The sequence below is a fragment of the Centruroides sculpturatus genome, unplaced genomic scaffold (assembly GCF_000671375.1).
Source record: "Centruroides sculpturatus isolate CEXI.00-Female unplaced genomic scaffold, Cexi_2.0 scaffold256, whole genome shotgun sequence".
NCBI lineage: Eukaryota > Metazoa > Arthropoda > Arachnida > Scorpiones > Buthidae > Centruroides > Centruroides sculpturatus.
Genome location: NW_019384583.1, coordinates 99,578 through 126,747, shown reverse-complemented (window position 1 = coordinate 126,747; position 27,170 = coordinate 99,578). Strand labels below are relative to the sequence as shown.

The following is a 27,170-nucleotide window of genomic DNA, read 5'->3' as shown; positions in this document are numbered from 1 at the left end:
AGTAAAAGACTGTAACTGTTAAACTTAGTAACAAATGCTTAGAACATGTCAATAAGTTCTCATACTTGGGAACAATCTTAGCAAAGACAAAGATTTGGAGATCAGCAATAGATTAAACAAGGCAGGTCAGGCAGGGAGCCAATTGATCAAATATATTTGGAACAAGAAAGAAATAAGTCATAAGACAAAAGTAGTTGTGTATAACACAGTTTTTAAACCTATATTGACATATGGTTTTAAGAGTTGGGTGAGAAATAAGGGAATTGACCAAAAATTAGAAGCAGCAGAAATGGAAGTTTTTAGAAAAAATAGTGGTGTTAATAGATGGATACAGTGGAAATCATATTAAAAATGAAGACATAAGGAAAAATCTTAAGATAACAAATAGTCAGTTGAGAGTAAGTCAGGCTAATCTGAGGTGGTTTAGCCATTTGGAAAGAAAGGGAGAAGATTAATTGCCCAAACAGGTATTTGAAGCTAAAATCAATGAGAAAAAAAACCAAAGGGATGACCTAGGCAAAGGTGGATTGATAGTGTTAAGCAGGCTTTAGAGGAAAGGAATTTAACTTTAATTCAGGATAAAAACTTGTCTGTTGGTAGGAGAGTTTGGAAAAAAGTAGTGGATGGTAGTATAAAAGTTTGATTTTTCACTATGTTGACCTGTACACTCTCTCGGTATCAGCAGAAATAGATGATGATGATTTATATTTATTAGGTGATGATGTCACAGATAAGCTAATTAAGTTCCAGGCTAAGGATATGGGCCCAAATCTCAACACTGTAGATTTTTACTGCAGCAATGTCTGGATATACAAGTTTAAAAAGTACTATGAGATTGCAAAAAGGAGTATCAGAGTATCATTTGGGAAAGCAGATTGCCAATCTTAAAACTATTGAGGATAGTTGATGGAAATTGCAAGACATGATGAGCAAGTACAATTTGAGAGAGACATACAACATGGATGAAACTTATTTTCCATCTCTCTCCTGATGTGACATTATTTTCTCAAGAAGTGAAAGGATGAAAAGAAAAGGCTAAAGAGAGGATTACCATTGCCTTTTGCATAAATGCTGATGGAAGTGACAAGAGGAAACCAATGGTAATTGGAAAATCAACAAAACTTGGTGTTTCAAGCATTTCAATCCAGAGTTTTATATTCATTATTGCTGGAACAAAAAAGTCTGGATGACATCATCCAAGTTCAATGATTGGCTATCCATATTTAACAATGAAATGAGGAATAAAAGATTGAAAGTTTTGATTATTCTGGACAATTTGACTTGTCATACATGTGATGATCTTAGTAATGTATATATGTGCTTTTACCTCCTAACTCTGTGTTGAAACTGTAACCACTTGATGCTGGTGTAATCAGATCTTTCAAAGCACACTACAGGAATATGCATTGTAATCTAGTATTGGGTTGTTTGGAAAGTAATTTCGTTTTTTTCCCCATGGAAAAAAAACAATATTTTTATAATANACTGCCATCAAGTATACAAATTGAGTAATATCATCAAACAGAAAAGGCCAGAATTAATCAACAAAACAGGTGTAGTGTTTTACCACGATAATGTCAAATTTCGTGTGAAATTTGACATTATCATGGTAAAACACTTTTTTGTATCGTGGTAAAACACAATTTGTATGGACCCGGAACAAGTAATAATCTGAGGGTGCCTGATCTTGCGAATATGGTTGCTGTGATAGCAGGTCCCATCTGAGTTATAACAGTTACAAGTTTGGTAACTCGTCAGAAACTGTTATAACTCAGATGGGACCTGCTATCACAGCAACCATATTCGCAAGATCAGGCACCCTCAGATTATTACTTGTTCCGGGTCCATACAAATTGTGTTTTACCACGATACAAAAAAGTGTTTTACCATGATAATGTCAAATTTCACACGAAATTTGACATTATCGTGGTAAAACAGTACACCTGTTTTGTTGATTAATTCTGGCCTTTTCTGTTTGATGATATTACTCAATTTGTATACTTGATGGCAGTACACTTTCGAATCAATTGTTAAATTGTGGTAAAAGCTCCAAAAAAAAAAAATTCCTTAAAATCTCACCAAAGAAAGCATCTCTCTTTAAAAACATGTGGAACCCATATATCAAGCTTTGAAACAAAACCAATTTGTTTCAAGTAATCATAAACAGTTTAATTTGACAAATTTAATCTCTAGTGATTTCACATGTTGTTGTTTGGCAGTTTGCTTCAATCAGTACCTTTATTTTGTTTTCATTGGTTTCAACTGGCCATCCAGAATGTGGTGCATCTTCAATATTGAAATTGCGAGAATGAAATTTTGTAAACTAGTTTTGGCACTGTCTTTCTCTCAACACATCTTCTCCATACATGTACCACAATTTTTTTCTTGCTTGAACAGCGTTTTGATTTTTTGGTAATAAAAAAGCAAAATATGCTGAAAATGATGCTTTTGATCTTCCATATTTGATGGGACACAAAGAATAAACAATTGCACAAAATCAAACAAAATTTTTTACAAATAAGCCTTAAAATGCTAACTGTCAAAATATATAATGATAATACAGTTTAGAATAAAAAATGGCGGGAAAAATACAACTAATCCGTCTAGTGGTAAAAAACGAAATTACTTTCCGAACAACTCAATAGTACAGATTGATATTGGAAAGTCTGTCAACTAGAATTTGTTTTACTTATGCCATTCAGTTGATAGCAGAAACTTGCCAGAAAGTAACTTCAGTGACAATTTTCAATTGTTGGAATCAGTATTATGGAGTCAGAGTCACTGGAGTTGGATGTTTTAGGGTGGAGTCTGTCAGTAATATTCTTTTGATCTGGCAGCTTTGACCTCAAATCTTATTATTAGTAAAATGTAAACATAAGAAATACTTTTAAATTAGTATCTAAAGAAATTTTTTAGAAAATAGACACTTTGATAAATTTAGATATCAAAAAGCTATTTATCTATAAAAGCCATTTCACACCAAAATTTTATGCATATCATATGCATCATGCTGTATACTTTCAGAAAATAGTGTTTATTAATTTAATCGAATATATTCATATTGCCTAAAGAGCTGTACACTCTATATATTGTAGCCTGGACTCAGTACATTTTTGCTATTACCCAATCAAAAATTATGAAAAATCATAATATTTGCAGTATTTGACTGACTTTGTAATTGGAAAAAATGTATCTTTACCTTTATATTTTATTATTATTTTTTTGAGCAGTTTGTATACTATGTGAAAAAATTGAAACTAAGTAGCATATGAACCTCTCAAAAAAGCAAATGATTTTTTTCAATGTGTGAGTATATTGATTAGTTTTAGATATTGGCACAAGATATTCTTTTTTATTCTATTACCTTTTGAAGTCTTTTTCTCAAAATATAAGTGATGTCTAAAATTTCCTTACAAGCTACTTTAGCCAATAGATGCACAGTATATCTATGGGCTGACGTACTTGGTGCACATGATTACACAGTTTCCTAGTCAAAGAGTAAATTTGCAAGCAAGCAGTGATGACAATAGTCTTGATTTATTGAAGTGAGTAATGCTGCTTGCTTGGATAAATGGAGTTTACTAGCTGAGGTAATTACATTTAGTGAATTTAATAGCAATGAATAAATTTAAACATCGACAAAAAACCTTTAAAATGTAGCTTTTTATTAACTAATTGAACATTTTCGGCCATTTGAATGACCTATCTCAGGAATAAAAATTGAATGATTTCAATTTCTATAAAATGATGTTTGTTATTTTTTGTCAATGTTTGATTATTATTTAACTGCAGTTTGAGAAGAGTGTGAATAAATTCATCAGTGAGTGGCTATTAAATGTGCCCAATTGTCATTGTGTATTCAAACATTTGGTGATATTTGTCATGTTATACTACTTAATGTTTTCTGGAAATTTCAACTTATTCATCAACTTTTTAGGTTTCAACTCTTTTCAATCGTAGATATTCATTTTCTTTTATGAAGTCAAACAACATCCTGCATCTTTCGTAAACAAAACAAGCTTTGTTTTATTGGTTTGTGTGAGGTGATTTTATTCCCTTTTATCCATTGTTTAAATAATTAACTTTCTGTTCTAATTAACTTCTTTCTTCATTCTGCCTCTAATTCTCTATTAGTCATCTAACATAATCTTTATCTGCTTTGTCTGCTCCTAATGTGTCTCTGTATTATTAACTTTTTTGTCAATATTTTGTCAACATTTTCTACTTTCTTAGTACAAGGAAGTAGCAAATGTTGTTTGCAAAACAGTTCTTCAGTGAATGAACAAGATTATTTTTGAACTGCATAATATTAGGCTTCTAATGAAGAAGAAAGTTATGATAGTGTGCTCGAAGTGAATGATTTCAGTGAACAAAAGGAAATGTAGTGAGAATATGTCAGGAATAATATTTAAAACATTAAAATAACAACATTTTCCTGTATAACTTAAATTATTTTAAAAATGTTAATGATTTTATTGACTCAGAAGATATAGTGGGTGATCGGTTAAGAAACATAATCCATTCCAAGACTTTGTTTGCTATCCGAATTGTTCATTAACTGATTCTCGATTTTATCATAGGTTTTTATGGGAATTTAATTAATTCATTCTGGAAACTCCAAAAAAATAAAAAATATATACTTTCTTACTATGTTTATTTATATGTAATAATAAAAATACATATATACATAGTCTTGCATTTTTATTAGTCATGTTTTTTCCATTTGTGGGTTAAAGAATCTGTCTAATGTTGATTGCTTTTTTTTCTCTTTACGATTTTTCAGAAGTAATCAATAGCATTAATTAAATTATACCAAGGGCTAGAAGCAACTTTTGTAATAATTTCGTAATTAATAGCATTGTACTTGTAGAAATCCCCAAGCCTACTAATCTCAAACTGGTTTGGATGCCATTCTAAGACTGTTGTTCTGACATTTTCTTACTTCTTCAAAAGATGTTTAATAGCAGATATTGGCATTAATTCTCTTTTTCAGAAGAAAACATATCTCGCTGAGTTTCTTGGTGTTCTTCATTGAGAGTTCTTGGTATTGTTGTCAGATCCATTTCAGGTTCCATTATGAGCTTTTCAATTTCTTTATTTCTCAGATGCGATTTTTGTTACTCCTTAAGCTGCTTGGGTCTTCTTGATTATATTGAATCTTTCTTAGATAAGATTGAACTGTGGTCTACTGTAGACCTGTTCAAGCCATACTGCCCAGCAACAACAGACATTATCTTCCCACTCTCTACCTTTGCTATTATACTCACACCTTTTGAAAATAAAAACCAACACAAAACTTAACAAGTGTCCATAAGACAGTCTCGCGAATACTATAAAAAATTGTTTGTCAGAAAAATAAAAGGCTGGAATTACAAGGGAGAGTTTCAAAGTTTGGAGGAATACTATCTGATCAGTATATACTGGGTTGAGCATCGATGTCAACATCTCCCGCACTCCGAAAAGTTTTGAATTGTTGCTCGAAGACAAGGGAAGACCAATCGGTATTCATTATTTTACATCGCTTCTTCTGTGTTTGTTCTGTGAGGTGTTCATTGTCCGAACGTAAAAATCTTTCGCAAAAGTGTTTGTTATCCGATTTGTTCATAGTCCAAACTGTTTGTTAACCGGTCACCCGCTGTACTTCTAATATTTTTCTGTCAGAGAAAATGTCAGTTTAGTATTTTATTAAAATTAATTGTAATTAAATAATCATCAAAATTTTTGAATGGATTCATCGAAGTTTATGGCCAAGCTCCTTGATAGTCCGAGCCATTTTTCAAAATTTGAAATTTTTCGCGAGCCGCAATTAAATACGTATTAAAAGGTATGCAAAAAATTCCAGCATACAAATTATATCCATAGCAAGAGTGATACAAATTGTTTCCTCCAGAGCACAATGTCAAATGTCCGTTGCAATGACAGTTTACAAATTCAAAATCGGTCTGGAGTCCGTCGATAACGGACGATTATGCCACTGATTATGTTCGTTTGCACAGTTTTCGATGAGTCATATCATTCTTAACTTGGGCGAAAATGAAATTTGTTACAATGTTGCACTTAGTCTTTCATATTTGTTGTTAGTAATTTAAAAGACATTTTGAAACACATACGGAACGATAATAATTTTTAAAAATATAATAACACAAAAATTAAAAGGGAACTTGGGTACATCTATCGAGAGCCACAAATAATCCTTCAAAGAGCCGCATGTGGCTCGCGAGCCGCAGGTTGGCCACCCCTGATATATATTATTGTTTAATGATATTTTCTATGAAACAAATGATACATATAAATAATGCAGTAACTAGATATCAATGTAGAAGAAAAAATGAAAAAACTAAAACAAATGATACTCATTTATATATATATATTTTTTGTTTTATAGAACCAGAATTATTCAGAGGAAAATGATGGTCCTTCAGACAATAATCAAGAGAAGTTTCAAGATCATCACATTGAAGCTGGTCATTCTTGGAATAATTCTAATTCTTATCATAGCCATCCATTGGACACATTTACTGTTATTTTAGACTTGCTTCGCAATCATGGTATGGATATGATTTTTCTATTTTACTAAAACAGTGTGATTAAATAATTAGATACTTGAGTTAAGTTTTTTTAACCTTTCAATTTAATATTATTCAAAGCCTAGGTGTTGTGTAATTAATGAAGATATTTGAATTAAATTCAATTTACAGAAATAAATTTTTAATAAATTCTTGATTATACAGAATCTAAATGTATTTGATTATAAGAATTTGATACTGTAGTAAACATTTCTTGTCAACAGTACAATTGCTTTTACTATGCAATGGAACCCCCATTAATCTGGATCTCTGGTTTATTTGGAATAAGAAAGGTAGACATACAGAAAACCTATACAGTGGAACTCCAGTTAACGAACGTCCTGGTTAACGACCAAATCGGTTAACGAACTTTTATTTTGTGAAATTTTTGTTTCGGATAACAAACGCAACGGTATTTTGTGTAAAATTTTAGTTGGTGTTAGATATGTGCGAATTAAGCATTGCTTTTCCAAGTGTTTGTGCTATACTTCTTTTTTCAGTTATGTGATTTATATATTTAATCAATATGGCATCCAAGAAAGAAAAAAGTCATAGTGGCAATAGAAAATGACAATGCAATATAAACGACAATGCGCTATCGCATTTGAGAAAAATTTTGAAAAGAGTAAGACAATAAACTTTAGATCAATTTCTTGTTCCTTACGGAAAGAGTTTGTTTGTTTGTTAAGTTATGGCAATGCAACACTTGGGCGATCTGCCTAGGGGGAATGCATTCTGGGAGGTGTTTTTAAGGGAAACTGGCCCCCTATTTAGGCATTACAGATGTGGAGAAAACCCGGAAAACTCCACGTAGCCAGCCTGTCTGAGCGAGGTGTGAACCCACGAACGAACTCCCCGTGTTCAAGGTACAAAGACAACTTTGCCACTGGTGGGTTTTTCACCTAAAGAGACTTTGACTCGAAGAATTTTCTGATGAAGTGCTACCCGTTATTTTTTTGGAGGGGATTTCCCTTCTAAGCATTAAGGTTCATATATCTCCACTTTTCTGCCACCAACTACAACAAACGAAGGTATGTACAGTGCTATTTTATTAAACAAAGTTTACATGTTTGTTGCAGTAATGATAGATACTATGTTTTCCTACATTTTCATCAAAGAAAATTACTGTATATTACAAATAAATCACAAAAATTTCAGAGACTAGAACGGATTAATTGCATTTGCATTAATTTCTATGGAAAAAATTGCTTTGGTTAACGAACGGAGTCATGGAAACGGATTAAGTTCGTTAACCGGGGTTCCACTGTATATGAAAAAAAATCAAAGAACCAACTTGTAAGTAGTACATTCTTGCCTGAGTATAATGTTGCAGCTATAAGAATACAGTTTTCCCTTGGTTCAATGTCAATTTTGAACATCCTTGACTTTATAACTGAGATCTGGTAACAAAAATAAATACAGCATAGTTTATTTATTTATTTTGGCTCAAATTAGTTCTTTGTTTCCCTAGGGAGTACTAACCCTAATTACTGGTTGACCTTGATAAAGGTTGTAAAGAGAAGTACCCCCCACAAATGGTCAGGAAACTTATGTACATGTACTATACCAACTGATAGAAAACAACAAACTGATACTGTATATAGATGTATCTTTTGCTTTATACTGTTAATATTGTTATAAAAGTATATATAATGTGCAATAAATAAAATATAATGTACATCTAAACTGTGTTATTTATGTTGTTAATGAATTTTCTGGATTATTTGGAATTTTGGTCATCTGGTGGGCCTGGTCCCATTCCCATTTGAGCCAGATAAATGGGGTTCCACTATATTGCTGTATTATAATAACTATTTAATTTAATAAATAATTTTTATAAATTAAAATTTGCTTATTAACAACTTTATTCTGCTTTAATATTTTGTTACTAACGGACGATTACGCCACTGTTTATGTTCGTTCGCACAGTTTTCGATGAGTCATATCATTCTTAACTTGGACGGAAATGAAATTTGTTGAAATATATTATAATTTTTTCTCTGATTAATTAGCTATTTAAATATAAGTAAATAAGTTTATTTGAAAATATTTGTTAGTATAGATTATCTAAACTAGTGATGAGCAACCTTTTCTGGATGTGGGCCATAAGTGAACTTCATAGGATTCTGGAGGGTTGTATGCATTTTTCTTATGGAATTGCAGCTTTAAGCCTGCCAAGGATCAACAAACTCCATAACTGCCAGTATATTAGATACTAAAATAGTATTTGCTGAACCTTACGGGTCACATGGGCCTTGTAGGCCTGCAGGTTGCTTATGACTAGTCCAGGGATGGTGAACTTATGGTATGCGTGCCCAAAGTGGCACTATAGAGAAATCATCTGGTACGTAACGTATCATACGATTTTGATTGATTATCTGTCTTTTTCAATCACCCTTTTCTCTACATTTATTCTAATTAAAGCATATTCGTTTAATTTCTTTAAATATTGTTATTCAAAGTTTAAAACTTTGGCATGCATAAATATCTTTAAAGCTAAGTGTACTTACTATATGGCATGCAGGTTCAGAAAGGTTAGCCACTCCTGGACTAGTCTAAACTACAGTGGTACCTTGTACTTTGAATTTAATTCCTTCCATGAGGCTGTTTGAGCTTGGAATCAAGTTTTCCCATTAAAAATAATGGAAAATGAATTAATCCATTTTTTAAACCTTAAACAATCCCCTTTTCAATAAACTTAAAACAGCAAATAAACATAATTTAAGGTAAAAATACAATTAAATATTCTAATAATAACATTTAATTGTGGATGCCAGTTAGCACCCTGGCACTTTTTAACTTACGACTTTATCTGATTTTCAGGTAATTCATTCATGAGGAAATTTGCACTAAACTGTTCTTATGATAAATTTTACAAAAGATTTTTAAATTTAAGTAAGAGTCCTATAAATTTTTTGTGGGTTTATTAAGGAAAAAAAATACTAAAAAAAATAAAGGTTTACATAAATATTAGTCTGTTTGATTGATCATTTATTGTGGAAAAACTTTTTGTTAAATGCAAGATTTGTTAAGTGTTATTTTAAAGAAGTTAAACACAGAACATCTTCATAACACAAGTTGACTAATTATACCAACATTATTATTACTTAGCCAACAGATATTTTTTGTTAGTTTATTTGACAATGTGAACAAATTTTCAAAGTGGCATTTTAAAAAACATTCACAAATCTGCAATTGTTGGAACTATAGTAAAATACATTTACAAAACAATTTTTATCTCTACTATATGTGAAGCATTTGAAAGATTATTGATTCTGTATTTGTAAGAACATATGTTTACTATACAATCAAGCTTTTAAACCATGATTTAAGAATCACAAAAAATAACCAAAATTAAGCAACTGCATCCACCTGTCTGTAACTGAATTTTATTTTGAATTTATGAATTTACCTAATGAAACAAAGCAGTTTTCCTTAAAATCAAGTTAATTCTTCTCTCGAGTTTCTGGTAAAATTTGAAAATGTAGTTAATTTAAAACAGCAAAGCTCTTCTAAATTCTATAAATGTAAAAAAAATTTATATGAAATTTTCAATTTTTTTATTATTTTAATGACAGGTTTAATATGCTGCATATTTCACAATTTTTTCAGTATTTTTGTTATCCTTTCCAATACAACCTAAAATAAATAAAAGAAAACATAAACTAATTGCTTTTTAAGAGAATAATTTTACCAGAATGAGAATGTTAGGGCTGCTTTTTATAACACACTATAAATTATAAAGTTTTTCCCAGACGAGAACAGTTGGCCATGAAAATGAATTTGTATACACAGTTACCATGGAGACAACCTTGATCATAATTGGATGTTTGGCTAAAGAAGTCATATTTATTTCAGAAGCTTATGTGATGATCCAAATTTTAACAAAGATCAATCGTCGATGTCGTCATATATGTTTAATAATTGTTGTCAACTACTACCTGAGAGAATCTTGACTTACACTTTCTCAACGGCAAAAGCGATGCATTTCCGTAACCTGCTGACCTCTTGGCTGGGCAATATCATGCTTATAGCATAATTAATGGCTGAAGGGTCAGTTGCTGTTTTAATCTCTACGACTCAAGAAGTCATTGCCCGTTCCTCCAAGAGTAAGTCATCACAAATTTCTCCAACTTGTAATCGTGTCAGTACCCCATCCTACCCAATTGGATATCTCACCTACATGCAACTTGAACATCGCCTACAAGTGTGCCTTCAAAGACGAACTATCAGTGATTTGGAACTTTCCCAACGATCCTAAATGAAATAACTTTAAGGGCTTGTCATCCTAGTCACAATGAAACCTCCACTCAATCCCCTAGGACACCCTCTATTCCAGGTATTTATCGACTTGCAAACTACTGTAAACTCTCTCTCTCTCGCAACCACTTTCGTTTAAAGATTCCTTGAAATTAAGGCTTAACGAACTGTAATGAAATTGTAAATTGTATTATGTTGTCTATGTAATTAAATCATTATTAGTTGTTAACGGAATATCTGAGTGATTCACTTCCGGTATGCTGTCTCTCAATCTGTCTCCATCCTGAATCTGATTGCCTGCGCACACAGCCGGTAATGTGACCTGTGTCAAATCCAAATCAACATCTCGGCTTCTCATCAAACGAGACATAGTAGTGTCAGTCCTGATGAGGCACTGAAGAGGTGCTGACCCTCCGGTCACACTTATATTTAAAAAAATTCTCATTTAAATTTGGCTCAGCATAAACCTGATTTTTGTTTTTGCGCAAAAACTAGAAATTTTGTTTAGATGTTTTCTAATAGTTTTTGGTCAAAGTGTAAAAAAACTTTTTTTAAAGCATGTCACATTTCTACAATACAGTAGAGTGTCGTTTATCTGAATCAATTGGGGACTGGGGTTGTTTGGATAACTTATTTTTCGGATAACCAATTATGTACAAAAAAATATATTAATTTATCCCGTGTTGAAATTTTTCTCCGTTGTGTGTCGCTTGGCGTTGAATTTTCGTCGATGTTAAGCCTAACGAAGACTATTGTATCGTTAAAAATTATTTTTTTATTTTGTACAAACAAAATAAATATATTAAAAAATATAAAAACGATAAAAAATTATACTTCAGAAGTTAATTTAGTATCAAAAACATAAAATATTTGAGTAGCCGAAGACATAGCCAAAGATTACAGCACCACAGCACTGGCAAAAATTTAAATTTGTCGACTGGAATTCCTTCGGATAACCGACCTTCGGATAAACGGTGCTCTACTGTATTTGCAATGATAATTGAGTCAAAGCATGCTCAGTGTCTGGTAGAGGTAGCCGCATTTCTTTATGCAGTGCTCAAGAAGTGCTTTACAGCAAACATTGTGAAACCCATTTCTAAATGGCCAATGTTGCACGTGATGTCATTTTGCTACATTCTAGCTGCATAAAGAAATGTGGTTGTATTATTGCATTATGACAGTTGACAGGGACATAGGATCAAAGGTACAGTACCAAAAACCTATCTAGTACTATGGCTCAACTTTAAGGAAAATGCCATGATACAAATGTCACTAACTCAAAGGTAGCCACTGAATAACCAGTATTTTTAAAAATTGAAATTTAATTACAAATAGAGATAGTCATCATTTGTATATAGTTAACATGTATATGAATTTGCACATATAATATCTTTACAAAAATTCAACTATTTAGACCAGTGGTTCCCAACCTTTTTTCATTAGTGTACCCCGTGACATGTCATATCCCTAGATTGTACCCCTTATTTAAGAAATTTAGTGAGTACTCGTATTGTTAATTTTACGTATTGTAACTTTAAATTGAAGAAAAAAAACTAAATGAAAAAATGTATAATAAAAAAGTTGTGATTGTTGCAAGGAACATATTTTACCTAATAATTTTTTAATACTATTAGTTTGTGATACATAATATATTAATTTTTCTGCCATAATAATTAACTTTTTTTTGTACCCCTAAACAACCTATCACGTACCCCTAGGGGTACACGTACCACAGGTTGGGAATCGCTGATTTAGACTATTATTGTTGCTTTGTTGTAAAACTCATTTTTGGTAACTTGCCACCTTCTCAGTTCTCATTAAGTTAAGTTTTCTGGACTCTATATTATTATTTTTATGTTTTTTTGCAAATATCATGCTCAGCTGATACTGGTTCCAAGTATTATGCCAGATGCCAGACTAAAGTCAAAGCATAGCTATCCAAACATATGTAACATTAAGCTATATTATTGGTACATGTGTAAACATCTAGAAACTTCCTAACAGTGTGACATGTGTTCAATATTGCAGCTTTTTGCAGTGCCATGTATATGTTTTTATTAAGGTTTAATGTTTCTAGACTTTTGTGTAGCATAAGTGGTATGACACCAGTAGAAGAGAGGACAACAGGTATAATAAATACTTTATCCATCTTCCACATCAGTCTTATTTCTTGAGTGAGTGGAGTGTACTTGTTGATTTTTTAGTGTGAGCATTTTTTTATATTATGAATGGAACAGAGATGTCTGTTATATTAATATAAGCCATCTTACAGCATTTGTTGATGAAAATGATGTTAAGTCTATTATGATGAATTATTTTATCTGTTATTATGTCTCTGTTGTTGTATATTTTGTTTGTCATTTTCTAATACCTCCTGTGGAATATATTTGTAGTATGGTAACTGGGTGTTTAACCCCTCAGTTCCTGATCAATTTTTAATTAATTATAATTAAACATAAAAAATACTTAAAACTGAAAAAAAAAAAACAAAAGAAATGTGTTAATTTTGAAGGAAAAGCTTCAAAGTTTAACTTCCTTTGTCTCGCCTTTCTGTGAAATTTGACACTGATGAGTCATTGTTTACACAGCTGGATGACCTTGAGAACAGCTGGAGTCGGATTTCCCGGGACATTCTCATACATGTCTCGGGAGGACAAGGGTTTAAAGTAGGATGAACACTAACTTGGCCTATATTTTAAAATATTTTTAAAAAAATAAAAATTTTTATTGTGATTTCCGACCCCCTAATTAATTAAATTTATATATAAAATAAAATATATTAATTAAAAAAATTTAAAAACTATTGGAGGTGGTTTTTGACATCAGAAAGCAGCTTTAAATAACTTTACCGAAGTCAAATCTGTGCACTACAACTTTAGAACGATTAATTAAATTTGATAAAAAAACTCTCATTAAAAAGCAATTAAGCCTTAATCGAGCCTTATCAAAGGCTAATTAAAATTGCAATAAAATTTTTTCGCGCGTGTAAAATAATAATCTGTACTTCTATGCAAGTTCTTGGTGTATTATATTTGCTACTTGATTATGATAAAATCGCACTTACTAAACCTTTATTGTCCGGTACTTGTAAACTGTTCGTAAAAACAAACGTTTTCGGCCTCAGACAAGGTTTTCTTCAGGTTAAAATAATTGGATTCCATTCTTAGAATGAACGTTTAGTTTTAAAATATAATCGAATTCATGTGCGTGTTACGTATCGTCATCGTTTTGTTGTTCTTTGCATACGTAATGCCAAGCATAAGAAAGCGTGTTGCCGTCTTTGGTGTTTATACATCTCCCCATTCTGCCGGCTTTGTAGATTTCCAGGGCTTCATGGGCTTTCTTATGCTTGGCGTTACTTATGCGAAGAACGACAAAACGATGACGATACGTAACACGCGCATGAATTTGATTATATTTTAAAACTAAACGTTCATTCTAAGAATGGAATCCAATTATTTTAACCTGAAGAAGACCTCATCTGAGGCCGAAAACGTTTGTTTTTACGAATAGTTTACAAGTACCGGACAATAAAGGTTTAGTAAGTGCAATTTTATCAGAATACCGGTATTCAGATTAGAAGATTTTTGATTTACTTGATTATGCCTATGTAAATAGTCTGTTTGTGTTAAGAGCTTGCAACCAGAGGTTATTGTTTCTGGCAGAATGTGGCATTTTCTGCATGAGTCACTTGTGAGTGATGTATCGTTCAGGATGTTTTTTTTATAGTTTTTAATTTTTATGACCTGATTTTGCACCATGCATCTGTAACTTCCCAAGATTTGATGGACAGAAGATTCAGAAATAATCAGTTTAGCAGAGAAATGGATAGGTCCCCTGTGCAGTTGGCTACCAGGGAGAGGTGCAGCAGACCTGTGCTGGAATTACAGGAAGTATACAGATCAAACGAGAGAAATGCTTCAAATGATGCTACCAGATCAAAGTCATCAGGAACTCTTGGAGTGGATACAAAAATTCCACACAGTTAAGCAAACCTTATTAAATGCATTAACAGAAAATCTGGAATGTTAGAACTTTCTACATCAAACAGGAAAGATGGCAAATGTAATGCATGAAATGAAAAGACTGAGGATCTTAATCTTATGAATCTCTGAAACAAGATGGGCTGGAAAAGGAGATATTACCACTGACAAAGAAATAAGATTCATCTACTCAGGAGGAACAGATCATCAATGAGGAGTTCAAGTGCTGCTGGAAAAGAAGATGGTTAAATTGGTTGATGGATATTATCAAGTATCTGATAGGACTAGAGCACTGAGGTTAGATGCTAAACCAAGGTGGAAATGTAGTTCACTTCACGCCAGCGTTTAGAAATTAAAAATATGACACTTCCGTGTTGAGGCGTTATTGACAGCAATTTGTTAAATTTCAGACGTGCTCGCTAGTACTTTCAACAGTTTACAACCTTCGTCTTCAGGCGAAATCGAATACCTTTGTTTTCGAATTGACAGTTTGAAATTTAACAAATCACTGTCAATAACGCCGCAACATGGAAGTGTCATATTTTTAATTTTAATAAACCAAGGTCTTTTCTTAATCTAGACATACATGCCAAAAAATGATCATTCAGATGAGCAGACAGAGAAGTTTATAAACAAATGCCTACAAGTTAAGATGATGTGATTATTATGAGGGACATGAACATCAAGGTTGGAAGAGGGAGAGAAGATAATGTAATTGGACCATGGAGATCAGGAGAAAGAAGCGAAAGAGGAAGTATACTTGTTGAATTTTGCAGAAGAACCAACATGATTGTAACTAACACCTGGTTTCAACAGCATGAAAGATTTGCTACATGGAGAACTCCAGGGTTAAGAGGAGCAGAAACAAGAAACCAAATTGATTATATTCTAGTCAACTACAGATTTAGAAATGCAATAATTAACATGAAAACTTATTCAGGTGCAGATTGCAACAGTGATCATTGTCTACTGGTAAAACTAAAAATAAGACTGAAACATGTTAGGCCAAGAAAAGCAAAAGAATGACTCAATATAGAGGTGTTGAGGAAAGACTGCATCAAGATGACTTTTCAGGCTAACATATCAAAAAGACTGCAAAATTTCAACACTAACATAAGCACAGAAGAAATCCGGAATGTTATGAAACTAAAAGTTAAAGACATATGGTTGACATCCTTGGCAAGAAAGGTATATAAGTAGATAAGCGTTGGGCCACAGAGGAGATAGTAAAAAAAGAATGAAAGATGATGATACAAAAGTGCTAATAACATGGAAGAAAAAGAGAAATATAGAATCATTAATAAACAAATAATAATGTGCAAACAGGCAAAGGAAACGTGGTTGAATCAATTATGTCTGGAAATGGAGCACCACACAAATGGGAAAGACTTAAGAGGAGTATATGAAAAGCTAAGGTTAAAATTAAAGGTTAGTGAAAAAGGAAATGCAGAATTGGGGTTCTGAGAAATGAAAATGGAAACATTTTATTGCAGAAAGATGAACAAGTGCTAAGATGGAAAAGATATGTAGACAATCTATGGAAATGAGGACAGTTTAAACCTAGAAGAGATGGAGGAGAAAGAAGAGAGTGCAACCTTAAGAAAGAGATTGATGCTGCATTGAAAAAGCTGAGGGACTAAAAGGCATTTGGAATAGATGAAATACAAGAAGAACTCCTTAAAGTGTATGGGGAAAGATATAACAAGAATCCTAACTAATTTTTTAAACAAAATTTTAGAGGCAGATATTCTGGATGATTTCACAAAATCTATCTCCAACTCTGTTCCTACAACTGTGTGTACCTTAGACTCTGATAAACACAGAACTATTAGCTTGATAAACCATGCCTCAAGGTTTTAGTTAATGTCATACAGCAAAGAATAGAAAACTACATAAATCAGGAATTAGATGAGTGACAATTTGATTTCAGAAGAGGCAGGAGGCCGTTACAACGATGCAACTTATAGGAGAAAGGATGATTGATCATAATAGAAAGTTATTTGTATGTTTTATTGACTTTGAGAAGGCCTTTGATAGTGTTAATCAAATGCCGTTGTTTGAGATTCTACAAAAAATAGTTATTGATAAAAAATTACTGAGAATAATTTACACCTATAAAAGTCAAAAAGCAATGACCAGATTTCACAAAGAGGATAGCAAATGGATTCAGATTAAAAAAGGAAAAAGACAGGAATGTGATTTGTCCCCCCCCAACCCTTTTTAATATCTATGTTGAATGGATAATGAGAGAAGCATTCGTAAATCTAGACAAAGGTGTAAAAATTAATGGACATCTTATCAGTAACATTATAGCCAGCTATTGCTCTGTTCCTGATGCCAAATTGTATGCTATATTTCAAGCCATCTCTTACATTTACACATTGAAAGACTACAAAGGACATCTACGTATATGTATGGATAGCCAAACCTCACTTCGTCGTATCAACAGTGACTATTCTGATTGTGATATGATCAATAACATCCAGAATAAATTGAAGAATATACACAACAATAAAGTCAGCTTTGCTTGGGTTAAAGGCCACAGCGTGGTGCAGGGAAATGAAGAAGCAGGTAGACTAGCGAGAAAACATGCTAATGGGAATGGTGAGATCATCTATACTGCTCTTACCAAGAACAACATCAAGGATCTGATTCAACAAATTGCCCTTCAACTGTGGCAAATGGATTGGGAAAATGGTGATACAGGAAGAATCACCTTTAAATTTTCCCCATGTATTCAACAGTGCCTTCCCATGAAACATTTGAATATTAGTTACATCATGACACAGATATTCACTGGACATGGTAATCTGAAGCACTACCTTCATCGATTCGGTCTTTCCGACGAAGAAACCTGCAGTTGCGATGGTTCATCGGTCCAAGATGTCGATCACTTGATCTTCTACTGCAGCAACTACAACAGGGAAAGAAGCTCTTTAATTCAACAAACATTGCAACATGGGTTCAATTGGCCATCAAACTACACCATCTAGTGATTGAAAAAGAACTCTTTTATGAACTTCAGACTTTCATTAAGAGGACTAAAGTGCTTGAGACAAACTTTAAAAGAACACATTAGCATTCTTGTCTCTACACCTTGTATCTATCTACATGGTTCAGCTGCTTCTACAATATTTTACCTTTTGTTTATAAGATTTGTTTATAATTTTGTATTTATGTAATTATTTTGTACTAGACGGCCAAGAGCCATATTTGTTATAACCTTTTCAATATGTAATTTAAGTTAATTTATTGTAATACTTTACTATCGGTGATAACTGTAAGATTCAGATTTCATCAATGTAAAATTTATGTATTTATGTATACGTATTTTGATGGCCAGGAGCCATATTTGTTTAATACATTGATTAATGTTGCTTAATTACTATTGTATTTTTGGTTGGTAAATTTGTTCACTCTATGTGTAATCATATTTTCTTAAAATATTTTGTTAAAAGTTTACTTATTGTCTGTATTCTGACAGGCAAGAACTGTATTTGTTTAAAATATTGATTATTGAATTTTATGTTAAAATTGTCCTCAAACTACATGTAATCAAACTGTCTTCAATTGTACATACTGTAAATATTGCCTTGTTTTGTCTGTTTTTGACTGCCAGGAGCCATATCTGTATGTTTTATTTTATTCTTAATAAAACAGGTTGGGCGCCCAGAGATCTTCCCTTTTCATCCCCTTTCCTATCTCGCTTTACTTTTTCCCCTTCACTTCTTCCCTTAATTACCTTTCCTCTACTCTTCTTCATACTCGGGCAATACCAATGAGTAGTCCTGAGTCTTCATCCCCTTTATGCTAGATATCAGTAACATTAGGTATGCTGATAACACCGAAGTAGGGTTACAGAAAATCCTAAATAGATTGAAAGAAGTGGGGAAAAGCAAGATACCAAATGAAAATATCATAATTTTTGTTTTGTTCATATTTAATCTCCAGAGAAGAAAACAAAAAAGTACAGATAATGTTGGATGGAAAGAAGATAGAAAAGGTAAAAATGTTTGCGTACCTAGGAACTTGGATAACTGAGGATAACAGATATACTTATGAAATTAAAAACAGAATAAAAGAGCTAAAGCTGCTTTCACACAAATATCCTTAGTATTAAGAGATAGAAATGTGTGCAAAAAATTGAAACTAAAAATACTTAAAGCAATGATTTGGAGTGTGGCTACATATGGATGCAAGTCATGGACAATAAACCAAGAGGCAGTTAATAGGATAAATTCCTTTGAGATGTGGTGTTTCAGAATAATAGAAAGAATTAGTTGGATAGACAGAATAACCAATGAGGAGGTTATGAGTAGATTTGGAATGGAAAGAAACGTGATGGTCAGCATCCAGAAAACAAAAACAACATATGCTGGGCATATAATAATAGGATCTTCATAAGAACTAATGAAAATTTCAGTTCAAGGAATGGTGAAGGGAAGATGGAGAAAGGAAGACCTAGGCTAACATGGCAGAACAACATCAAAAAATGGACTGGCTCAAGCTTGGGAAAAGCCTACAACTGTGAAGAGTTGAGAAAAACTGTCCATCATCCTGCAACCCTCTGTAAAGAGGGCACCATATGAATGAATAAATGAATCACCTGATTTTGAATGGCAACCATAAACTCCTCTGTCTCTTCAGACAGACAGAACTAGTCAGCCTGTAGTTTGATGCAGTTTTGTCAACTGTCCTGAGCTAGGTTGTATGCATGCCTCATATGGAGTGTCTTTTGGGCTCATGACTGCTTTGGGGTGTCTGTTATGTGTAGGATGTCCCAAAACCACAAAAGTATCAATACCAGTTTCATGAGTAGTTTTAAAGTATCAATATTTGCCAGTATTGGCATTGTGTATCAACTTAATCTTACTAGCTTGCTGTTCAGTCTCTGGCTAGATTTTGAAATGGTTTGTGTAATTGAAACTTTTAATTTTAACATAAATAAAATAACTTGCTTTATTTTAGTTAGTTATGATTAACAAATTATTAAAGCTGATTTCTAATATAAGCTAAATGTTATTAATACTGTATCAATTGATTTCAGATTTTAATATATTTTCAAGTTTTTCAAACAACTGGTGAGTTTTATTTATAAATAGTAATTTGAGCATACTGTATTTAGATTTTGAAAATAAAGTTTGTTCTAAGAAATTTATTGATTTTAGTCTTTAATACTGTACTTACTATATAAGTTTAACTTAACCAAAATTTGTGTAAGATTTGGTTTTGGCTGAAACTGACTTTAAAACCCAAATTTGGTTTCAGTTTTGAATTCTACTGCAAAATCCGATTTCTATTGGATCTTACCTGTCTGTGAAAAATGTAACAGTAATGGCAGAAAAGTATTAATATTGGTAATGGACCAAAAGTATCTAGTATAAAAAGTACTCTGTATCGAACAAAAGTATCAATTCAGTATCGACAATATTCGGATGTCCCTATTTGTGTTTATAGCTATGTTTAGGTGCTCAGAATGTAAATTTAAAGGTATGTGGTTACTGTCTGCCAGAGTTATAGCTTTATGTAATCTTGATGTTTCTTGTTTTTTGTGGAAAAACTCCTGCCGTGTCAGAATTTGTTTGTAGTGCAGGTTAACTATAATAGTCATGCCATGACCACTTTCTTTATGAGGAAGAGTTACTCTTTCTATGGACAATTTTGGGTGACATTGTTTATGCTTAGTAAGTGGTGATCTTGTTTTCCTTGAAGTTGCTTGAGATCTGTGCATGCCCAATGTATAACTCCAAAATAATTGAGTACAGAGACAACATATGTATTAATTGCTATAATAGTATGTTTTACATTTAGGTGTGTTCTTAGTACTGCATATAATCTGTTCTGGTATTCAAGTGTTAATATTTGTATTATCTGTGAATGTTCTGTAAGTTTGGCCTGTTGGAATCCTAAATATTTCTAAAACTCATCCTCTTCATGGAGTTGATAATATCTTCATTTCTGATTACAAAGTCTCTTCTTCAAAACTCCTTTTGCATTTGTGTAGACCAGGGGTCGGCAACCTTTTGAGTCGGAAGAGCCAAAAATTACAATTTACAAAATTTCAAAGTTTTTAAAGAGCTACAAAATTTTTTCTTGCCGACAATAAACAGTAATCACATAAATAAAGTTTTTTGAAAAAAAGAACTAATCTATTTATTCAGAATTGTCTTGCGTCGAAAGCGAATTAAACCTCATAGAAACATCCGACGACGGCTTCTGACGGACTGACGACAGTGACGACGCGTGTCACGGGGGAGGGGTGCGATGAAAAGCGAGTACAAGTGGCTGAGAGATAGAATCGGTGCCTAATCCTTGTTAATCGATTCAGAACGATTTTTAAATGTTTTTTTTTTTATAAAATAAATAATATTTGCGTATGGAACTAAAGAGCCGCAGGTTGCCGACCCCTGGTGTAGACCAAAGTCCATTTGCATATCATTTGAGTATATGTATGTACAGTAGTTTGTAAGAGATGATGAAGCTGATTCCATTGGATGCATAGAGTTTGATATTATATATGTACAGTACATGAGGTGTGATAATTGAACAGTGTTGTTTTGTTGTGTCTGATATTGTAACCATATTGTGTTTTGTTCAATGTGTTCAATGAAGAGTTAAGTGCAAAGCAGGAACCAAAGAATACTCAAGGAATCTCCTTGAAAAATTTTTCTCTCAATGTATATTTGATTTGTTTTTATGTGAATGTTATCAAAATTAGATGTAATGCTGTTTTCCAGTGGAGTATGGTAGAACCAAGGAAACTAATGAGTTGGAGATGGATTTTATAGATGCAAAGTGGAGCAGCCAAGTGTGTGAGACATTGTTGAATGCTTTTCTGTAATCAAAGTATGCCATATGTATTACAATCATACCTTGACTTACGCTACCCCGACTTACGCGAACTCGGAGTTACGCGATTTTCAAATCTCGTCGATTCGTCTTTTGTTTGATCACCACGCAACTCTTGATTACTCACTTTCCCCACACTATTGTTCAGCTTACATGTTCGGACGTGTCATGCAGAATCGACACATAGCTACAATTTATTTTGTGTTATTTATTTCTGTGTTTGTTATATCTATGGAGACTTGAGAGACTCTATGTGGTGATTTCTTGTAACTGTGAACGAATCAAAAGACGAGATAAGATTAACGAGAACATTTATTAGCTTACATACATCCGACTTGGATTTTACACAAATTGCGAAATTATACCCCGACTTACGCGGTTATTGCTCGGTCCCACCTATTGTGTGAGTTTGGGGTATTACTGTATTTTGTGTTGCTTCTGAACTTGCCATATGATAAGAGTCAATGAGTAGTTGTTCTTTGCAACCTTTGTGATTTCTGTGGCAGCCTTTTTTTTGTTCTGTAAGAATGCCATGCTCATCAATATGATTGTATATTTTGTTTGCAATGCAAGAGGTAAGAATATTGTAAAATGTTGGAAGACAAGTAATTTGTCTGTCCCATGCAGGATCTGTGGTGTTATTGTTTTTTGGTTTCATGTAGGTGGTGCCCTGCATGAGAAAATTTGGCATGTCTGTGGATTGTTAATAAGAATTAAATGTTTAGCTAGTTCTTGGTGTGAATTTTTTTGTACCAGAAATTGTGAATGTTGTCTACATCAGGTGTTGTCCATTTGTGTGCTTTCTTCATTCTGCAATGAATGGCTTGTATATTTATTTTTTAACACAATGCATACTAGGTGTGCCCTGCATGTCATTACTTTCCTCTTTGATCTAGTCTGCTTCAGCATTGTGCATGACAGCAGTTGACCAAAGAGACCAATAATTTGTGAGTTCTTCAGTTGGCATGCCATTGTGTTGGGAATCAGTACTGGATTTCTTATTAATTTGACTGTAGAAGAGTTTTTAATTGTTAGTAAGTAATTTAAGTTGTTGTTTCTGTTTACAGAGCAAATTTTGAGTCACTTTGCTTTGGCTGCAAGTTTTTGTTTGAGTGTGTCAATATATTCTGCAATGTGGACATTGTGTTGTTTGTGCTTTGCGTGCTTTAATTTTCTTAAAAATTTTTTTTAGTTGTTTCATTAATTTAGGTTTTTCTTGTTAGCGTATTGTGTCAGCCTGTCTAGCTGCTGTCTAATATTTTTTGTGTTTCTATTATTCTTTGCCTGGCAGACTTCTGAAGTTTTTTTGATTTGTATTCTTCTGTCTGTGGATGTAGTTTTAGTCCAAGGTAGGTCATTACTGTGACTGCACCAGCATAGACTAGTGTGTGATGTGAGTGTGTAGAAATATAATGAGTGCAAACTGGTAATATGTAGAGTTTTCCCTATTAGTTTTGAAGTGTTGATTTTGGTAATTCATGACTGTTTTGCAGAGTCAGTGCCTGTAAATTTAGTGAGTGCTTCTTGGAACAGGAGAGAGAGAGAGAGAATGAATTAAACCTGAATCTATTTCAGGAAGTGAAGTGTTGATATTGTCAGCATAAGTAAAAATAGTGGCGATAAGAACAATATTGTTAATGCATGTATCTTGATAATTCTGATGGATAATGTGATTGTTGTTAATATTGGGAGTTATTTTGTTTGTTGGTGCAATTGCTCTGCAATTTGTTGTTTAATATGTTTGGTGTTGTTTGTGGTATAAGATTATGTATAATTTTTTTTTTTGATAAACAACCCTTTGTTAGTGACTGTGAGATAAGGATTATTATTATTATTATTAATTAAATAAAGCAATATAATTTATAAGAATGTTTGCTTTTTTATCATCATATTTTTTGTTTTTTCTATACATAAAGTTTGGGAGGTTTCCTCTTGGTATTCCTTTTTTTCCCCCATCTTTATTTTATATTGCATCTACAAAGAATCAAAGTAGAAAAATGCCATTTTAATGCTTGAAATGCTATTCTAAACTGCATACTGGTGTCATGATTATTATTAGTATAGTGCAGAGGTATAGGTTATATGGCAGGACAGATTTTATGAAGGTTTTGTTATTATTCTAATGATTTTTTTTTTGTGTTATATATTGGTTATCTGCATGAAATTTACAGCAATGTTATGAAGATTTATTACACCTGTCTACACTGATAATGCTTACTGCTCATACTGCTCGTAACGGCATTTTTATCTTTATATTGTATAGCGTTAGGCATTTAAGTTTATTAAGTTCACGGGTTGGATGTCACGCCAACTTATGTCAATCAAAACTTCTTCTTCCAAGAACGTCAGTCTATGAGGCGTTAAATATACTTGAAATTATTTTAATTTTCGAGCGCTTTCGACGTAAATAAGCACGTCGTCTTCAGGTAAAATTAAATTCGAATAAAGAATTCGAACCATACATTTAAATTTAAAACATTAACGATACTAGCCGTTTTTGAACATACAAAAAAGTTTTTAAATTTAAATTTTTAGAATTTAACATTTAAATTATGTCCCGCGCTTTAATATTTAAAATTTAAATTTTAATATAAACTTGCACTTGTGGATCTATTCCGATCGGTTTCTATGCTGTCTATGTTAAGGCGCATGCGTGCCAAAAATTTTATACGTATTTACAAAGTGTTTTAATTTAAATTCTAAAAAATTTAATTGTTCTTAATAGACATCTAATTGGCTCTCATGTTATGCATGTTAAGGTGCACGTGCGCCAATTTTTCGCGTTCACAAAATAATTAATAGCCACTCCAATCGATGTTTATTTGTTTTAAAACGCATGCGCACCAATTTTAAATGTTTAATTCTAAAAATTTAAATTTAAAAACTTTTTTCTATGTTCAAAAACGGCTAGTATCGTTAATGTTTTAAATTTAAATGTATGGTTCGAATTCTTTATTCGAATTTAGTTTTACCTGAAGACAACGTGCTTATTTACGTCGAAAGCGCTCGTAAATTAAAATAATTTCAAGTATATTTAACGCCTCATAGACTGATGTTCTTGGAAGAAGAAGTTTTGATTCATTTAAGTTTACCTTTACCTTGTGTAATTTTAAATATACTAAAACCTTTAGTTAATACCAACTGATGAGGGACTATTTTTTTATCGGAAAATAGTCTGAAATGCATTTTGGGTTCTTTTGTTTCCATACTTACGTAGTCATTTTTGTGTTTATTAAACATTTGCACTTTGATTCATGAGCATTTGTGCCCATCATTGGTCTTATAAGCCCTCACTATTATCTGTCTTACGGTTGTTGATAATTTAATTAATATAAACTACAGTATATAAATTTCATTGATAAAAATTATAAAAAAAAATTGTTTTTGAACTGTTTTTTGGATGTGGTTGTAATATTAAATTTAATTTAACCAGCTGTTTGATGTAAATTAACTATTTATATAATTTATAACATTTATTAATATTGTTATTTTGTAAAATAATAATCAGAATAATTTTTGTTGTTTAATTCAATTTGATATTTTGTAATGTCTTTTGTATAATTGTACCAGTAGAAAGAGAGAAATGAAGACAGTATAAATATTCTTTTTTCTTTTTTTTATACAGGTGAAAATTCAAGAATTGTTAAAAGATATGCTTGTTTTTTTTTGTTATTGAATGTGTATTTTGGAATTTTGCATTGTATACTCTGAAGATAGGTCTTAAATCCTGATTATTCTTGAATATGTTTATTTGGTGTATTTTCTAGAACAATAAAGTTCTCTCCTTTTTCAGTTAGTTTTTGCTCCAAATAAAGAAATGATATTACACTGTTTCTACTTATAGATAGAATTATTTTATATATCTTATTTATTCATTTATTATATCTTATTTATTCATTTATTATATTATACATAATTTTTCTCTAATATTTAATTTAGGAAGACAATTTATGTTTTTAGAAAGCAAAGATTTTAGCAAAAGATTTTAGATACAACTGATTTTTAAGATATAATAATTATGGTGGTATTTTTATTGAATTATTAGAGAAAAAAAAATCTGTTAGTGATTTAGGCATAGTTTTTGACACCAAACTCACTTTCAAAAATCATATTGCTAAACTAGTTAAATCCTTGGCTATCAGACATGGAATTTTATTACAGTTTTGTAAGCCCATTCTTAATAAAAGAGCATTGCAAACCATTTTTTATGCTAATTTTTAATCTTGCATTGATTGATTGTTCGTTTAATAATAATAATAATAAAATCGACCAATTATTTTATTTTGATTTGTTTATATTTTAAGAGGTATTATTTGTTTTTATGATATGTTATTGTAGGGGAATGGAAATCAAATGTCTGTCAAGACTTTTTTTTAAATATAATGAAATAAATAAAATTTTAGAAAGAAGAAAACAAATTAAAGATTAAATAACTATACAACTTTTAAAGTTGAAAGTAAAAATTGAATGTAGTTCCATCAAGTACATTATAACTCCAGTTCCCTAATTTATGAGTGTGCTTTGTTCTTGAAAAATCTCTCTCATATAAGATGGATAATCTTATATCTCTTATATATATAATCTCAAAATCTCTTAAATAAGGACAAGCTTTTCTGTTATTTCTTATAATTGGAATTTGAATCCTGTTCCAGTCACTCTACCTATATTCTCCAAATGAGATTTAAAATGCTTCAAAACACCCATTAACCAATAATTCTAAATGAAATAAAATAGTCACAATTACACATCTTTCTCTTCTAACAATAATTTTAAATTAATGTTTTCAGCCTCATTTACTGGTTTTCGTCAAGTTCACTTGCAAAAATAGAATGCTTTTTTTAATGAACACTATTTTATATTTTTGTAAGTGAACTTGATGAAGACCCATAAATGTGGCTAAAAACATCAGTTTAATTAAAAGTTGTTGCTGTTTAAGTTCCAGTTTTGTTTTTACTTTGAAATAAAAGAAATTAATTGTTGATTAAAGTGCACACCAGTGTAAAAGGAACTAATATGAAATGAGAGAAGTGAATACAACATAAGAGAACTAGATATGTAAACTATCAGACATTTCTTTATTTGGGCTGTTGATTTTGAAAGTGGCACAAGTCCATTTTATGTTATTGCTGGATATTTAATGGCTTGTATTTGAATGAGTTTAAAAATATTCATAAGCAGTAATAGACTTTTATATTTTTTTGGTCTTATTTCATGTAAATTTAATATGCAATAATTGTTATCCGTGTTAGGTGAAAAAAATCATGGTTTTGGTATACACCAATGGACTTGCCTCACTTTCAATTGAATGAAATATAATTATAATAACAAAAAATTGAATATTTTATTTATTTACTTATTTTATTTCAACATTTTATACTTTTTTTGAAAAGCTTCAATAAAACAAAAAATAAATTTAATTTTATAGGAGAAAATAAGAAAAAAATATTCAGTAATAAGTTGCATGCATATAATTATATTTTGTAGTTTAGATGGTGCAGCTTTTTAAAGTATT

At 31.8% G+C, this 27,170-nt stretch overlaps 1 protein-coding gene across 2 annotated transcripts in view; it reads left to right on the top strand.

The window, feature by feature from the left end:
* Positions 1-27,170, top strand: part of LOC111624512 — a 215,903-nt gene that overhangs the window by 133,052 nt on the left and 55,681 nt on the right. For both annotated transcript variants that reach the window (XM_023367367.1, XM_023367366.1), the window contains exon 3: positions 6,386-6,548. In XM_023367367.1, the coding sequence (XP_023223135.1) occupies positions 6,386-6,548 (163 nt within the window). The remainder of the gene's footprint in view (positions 1-6,385; positions 6,549-27,170) is intronic.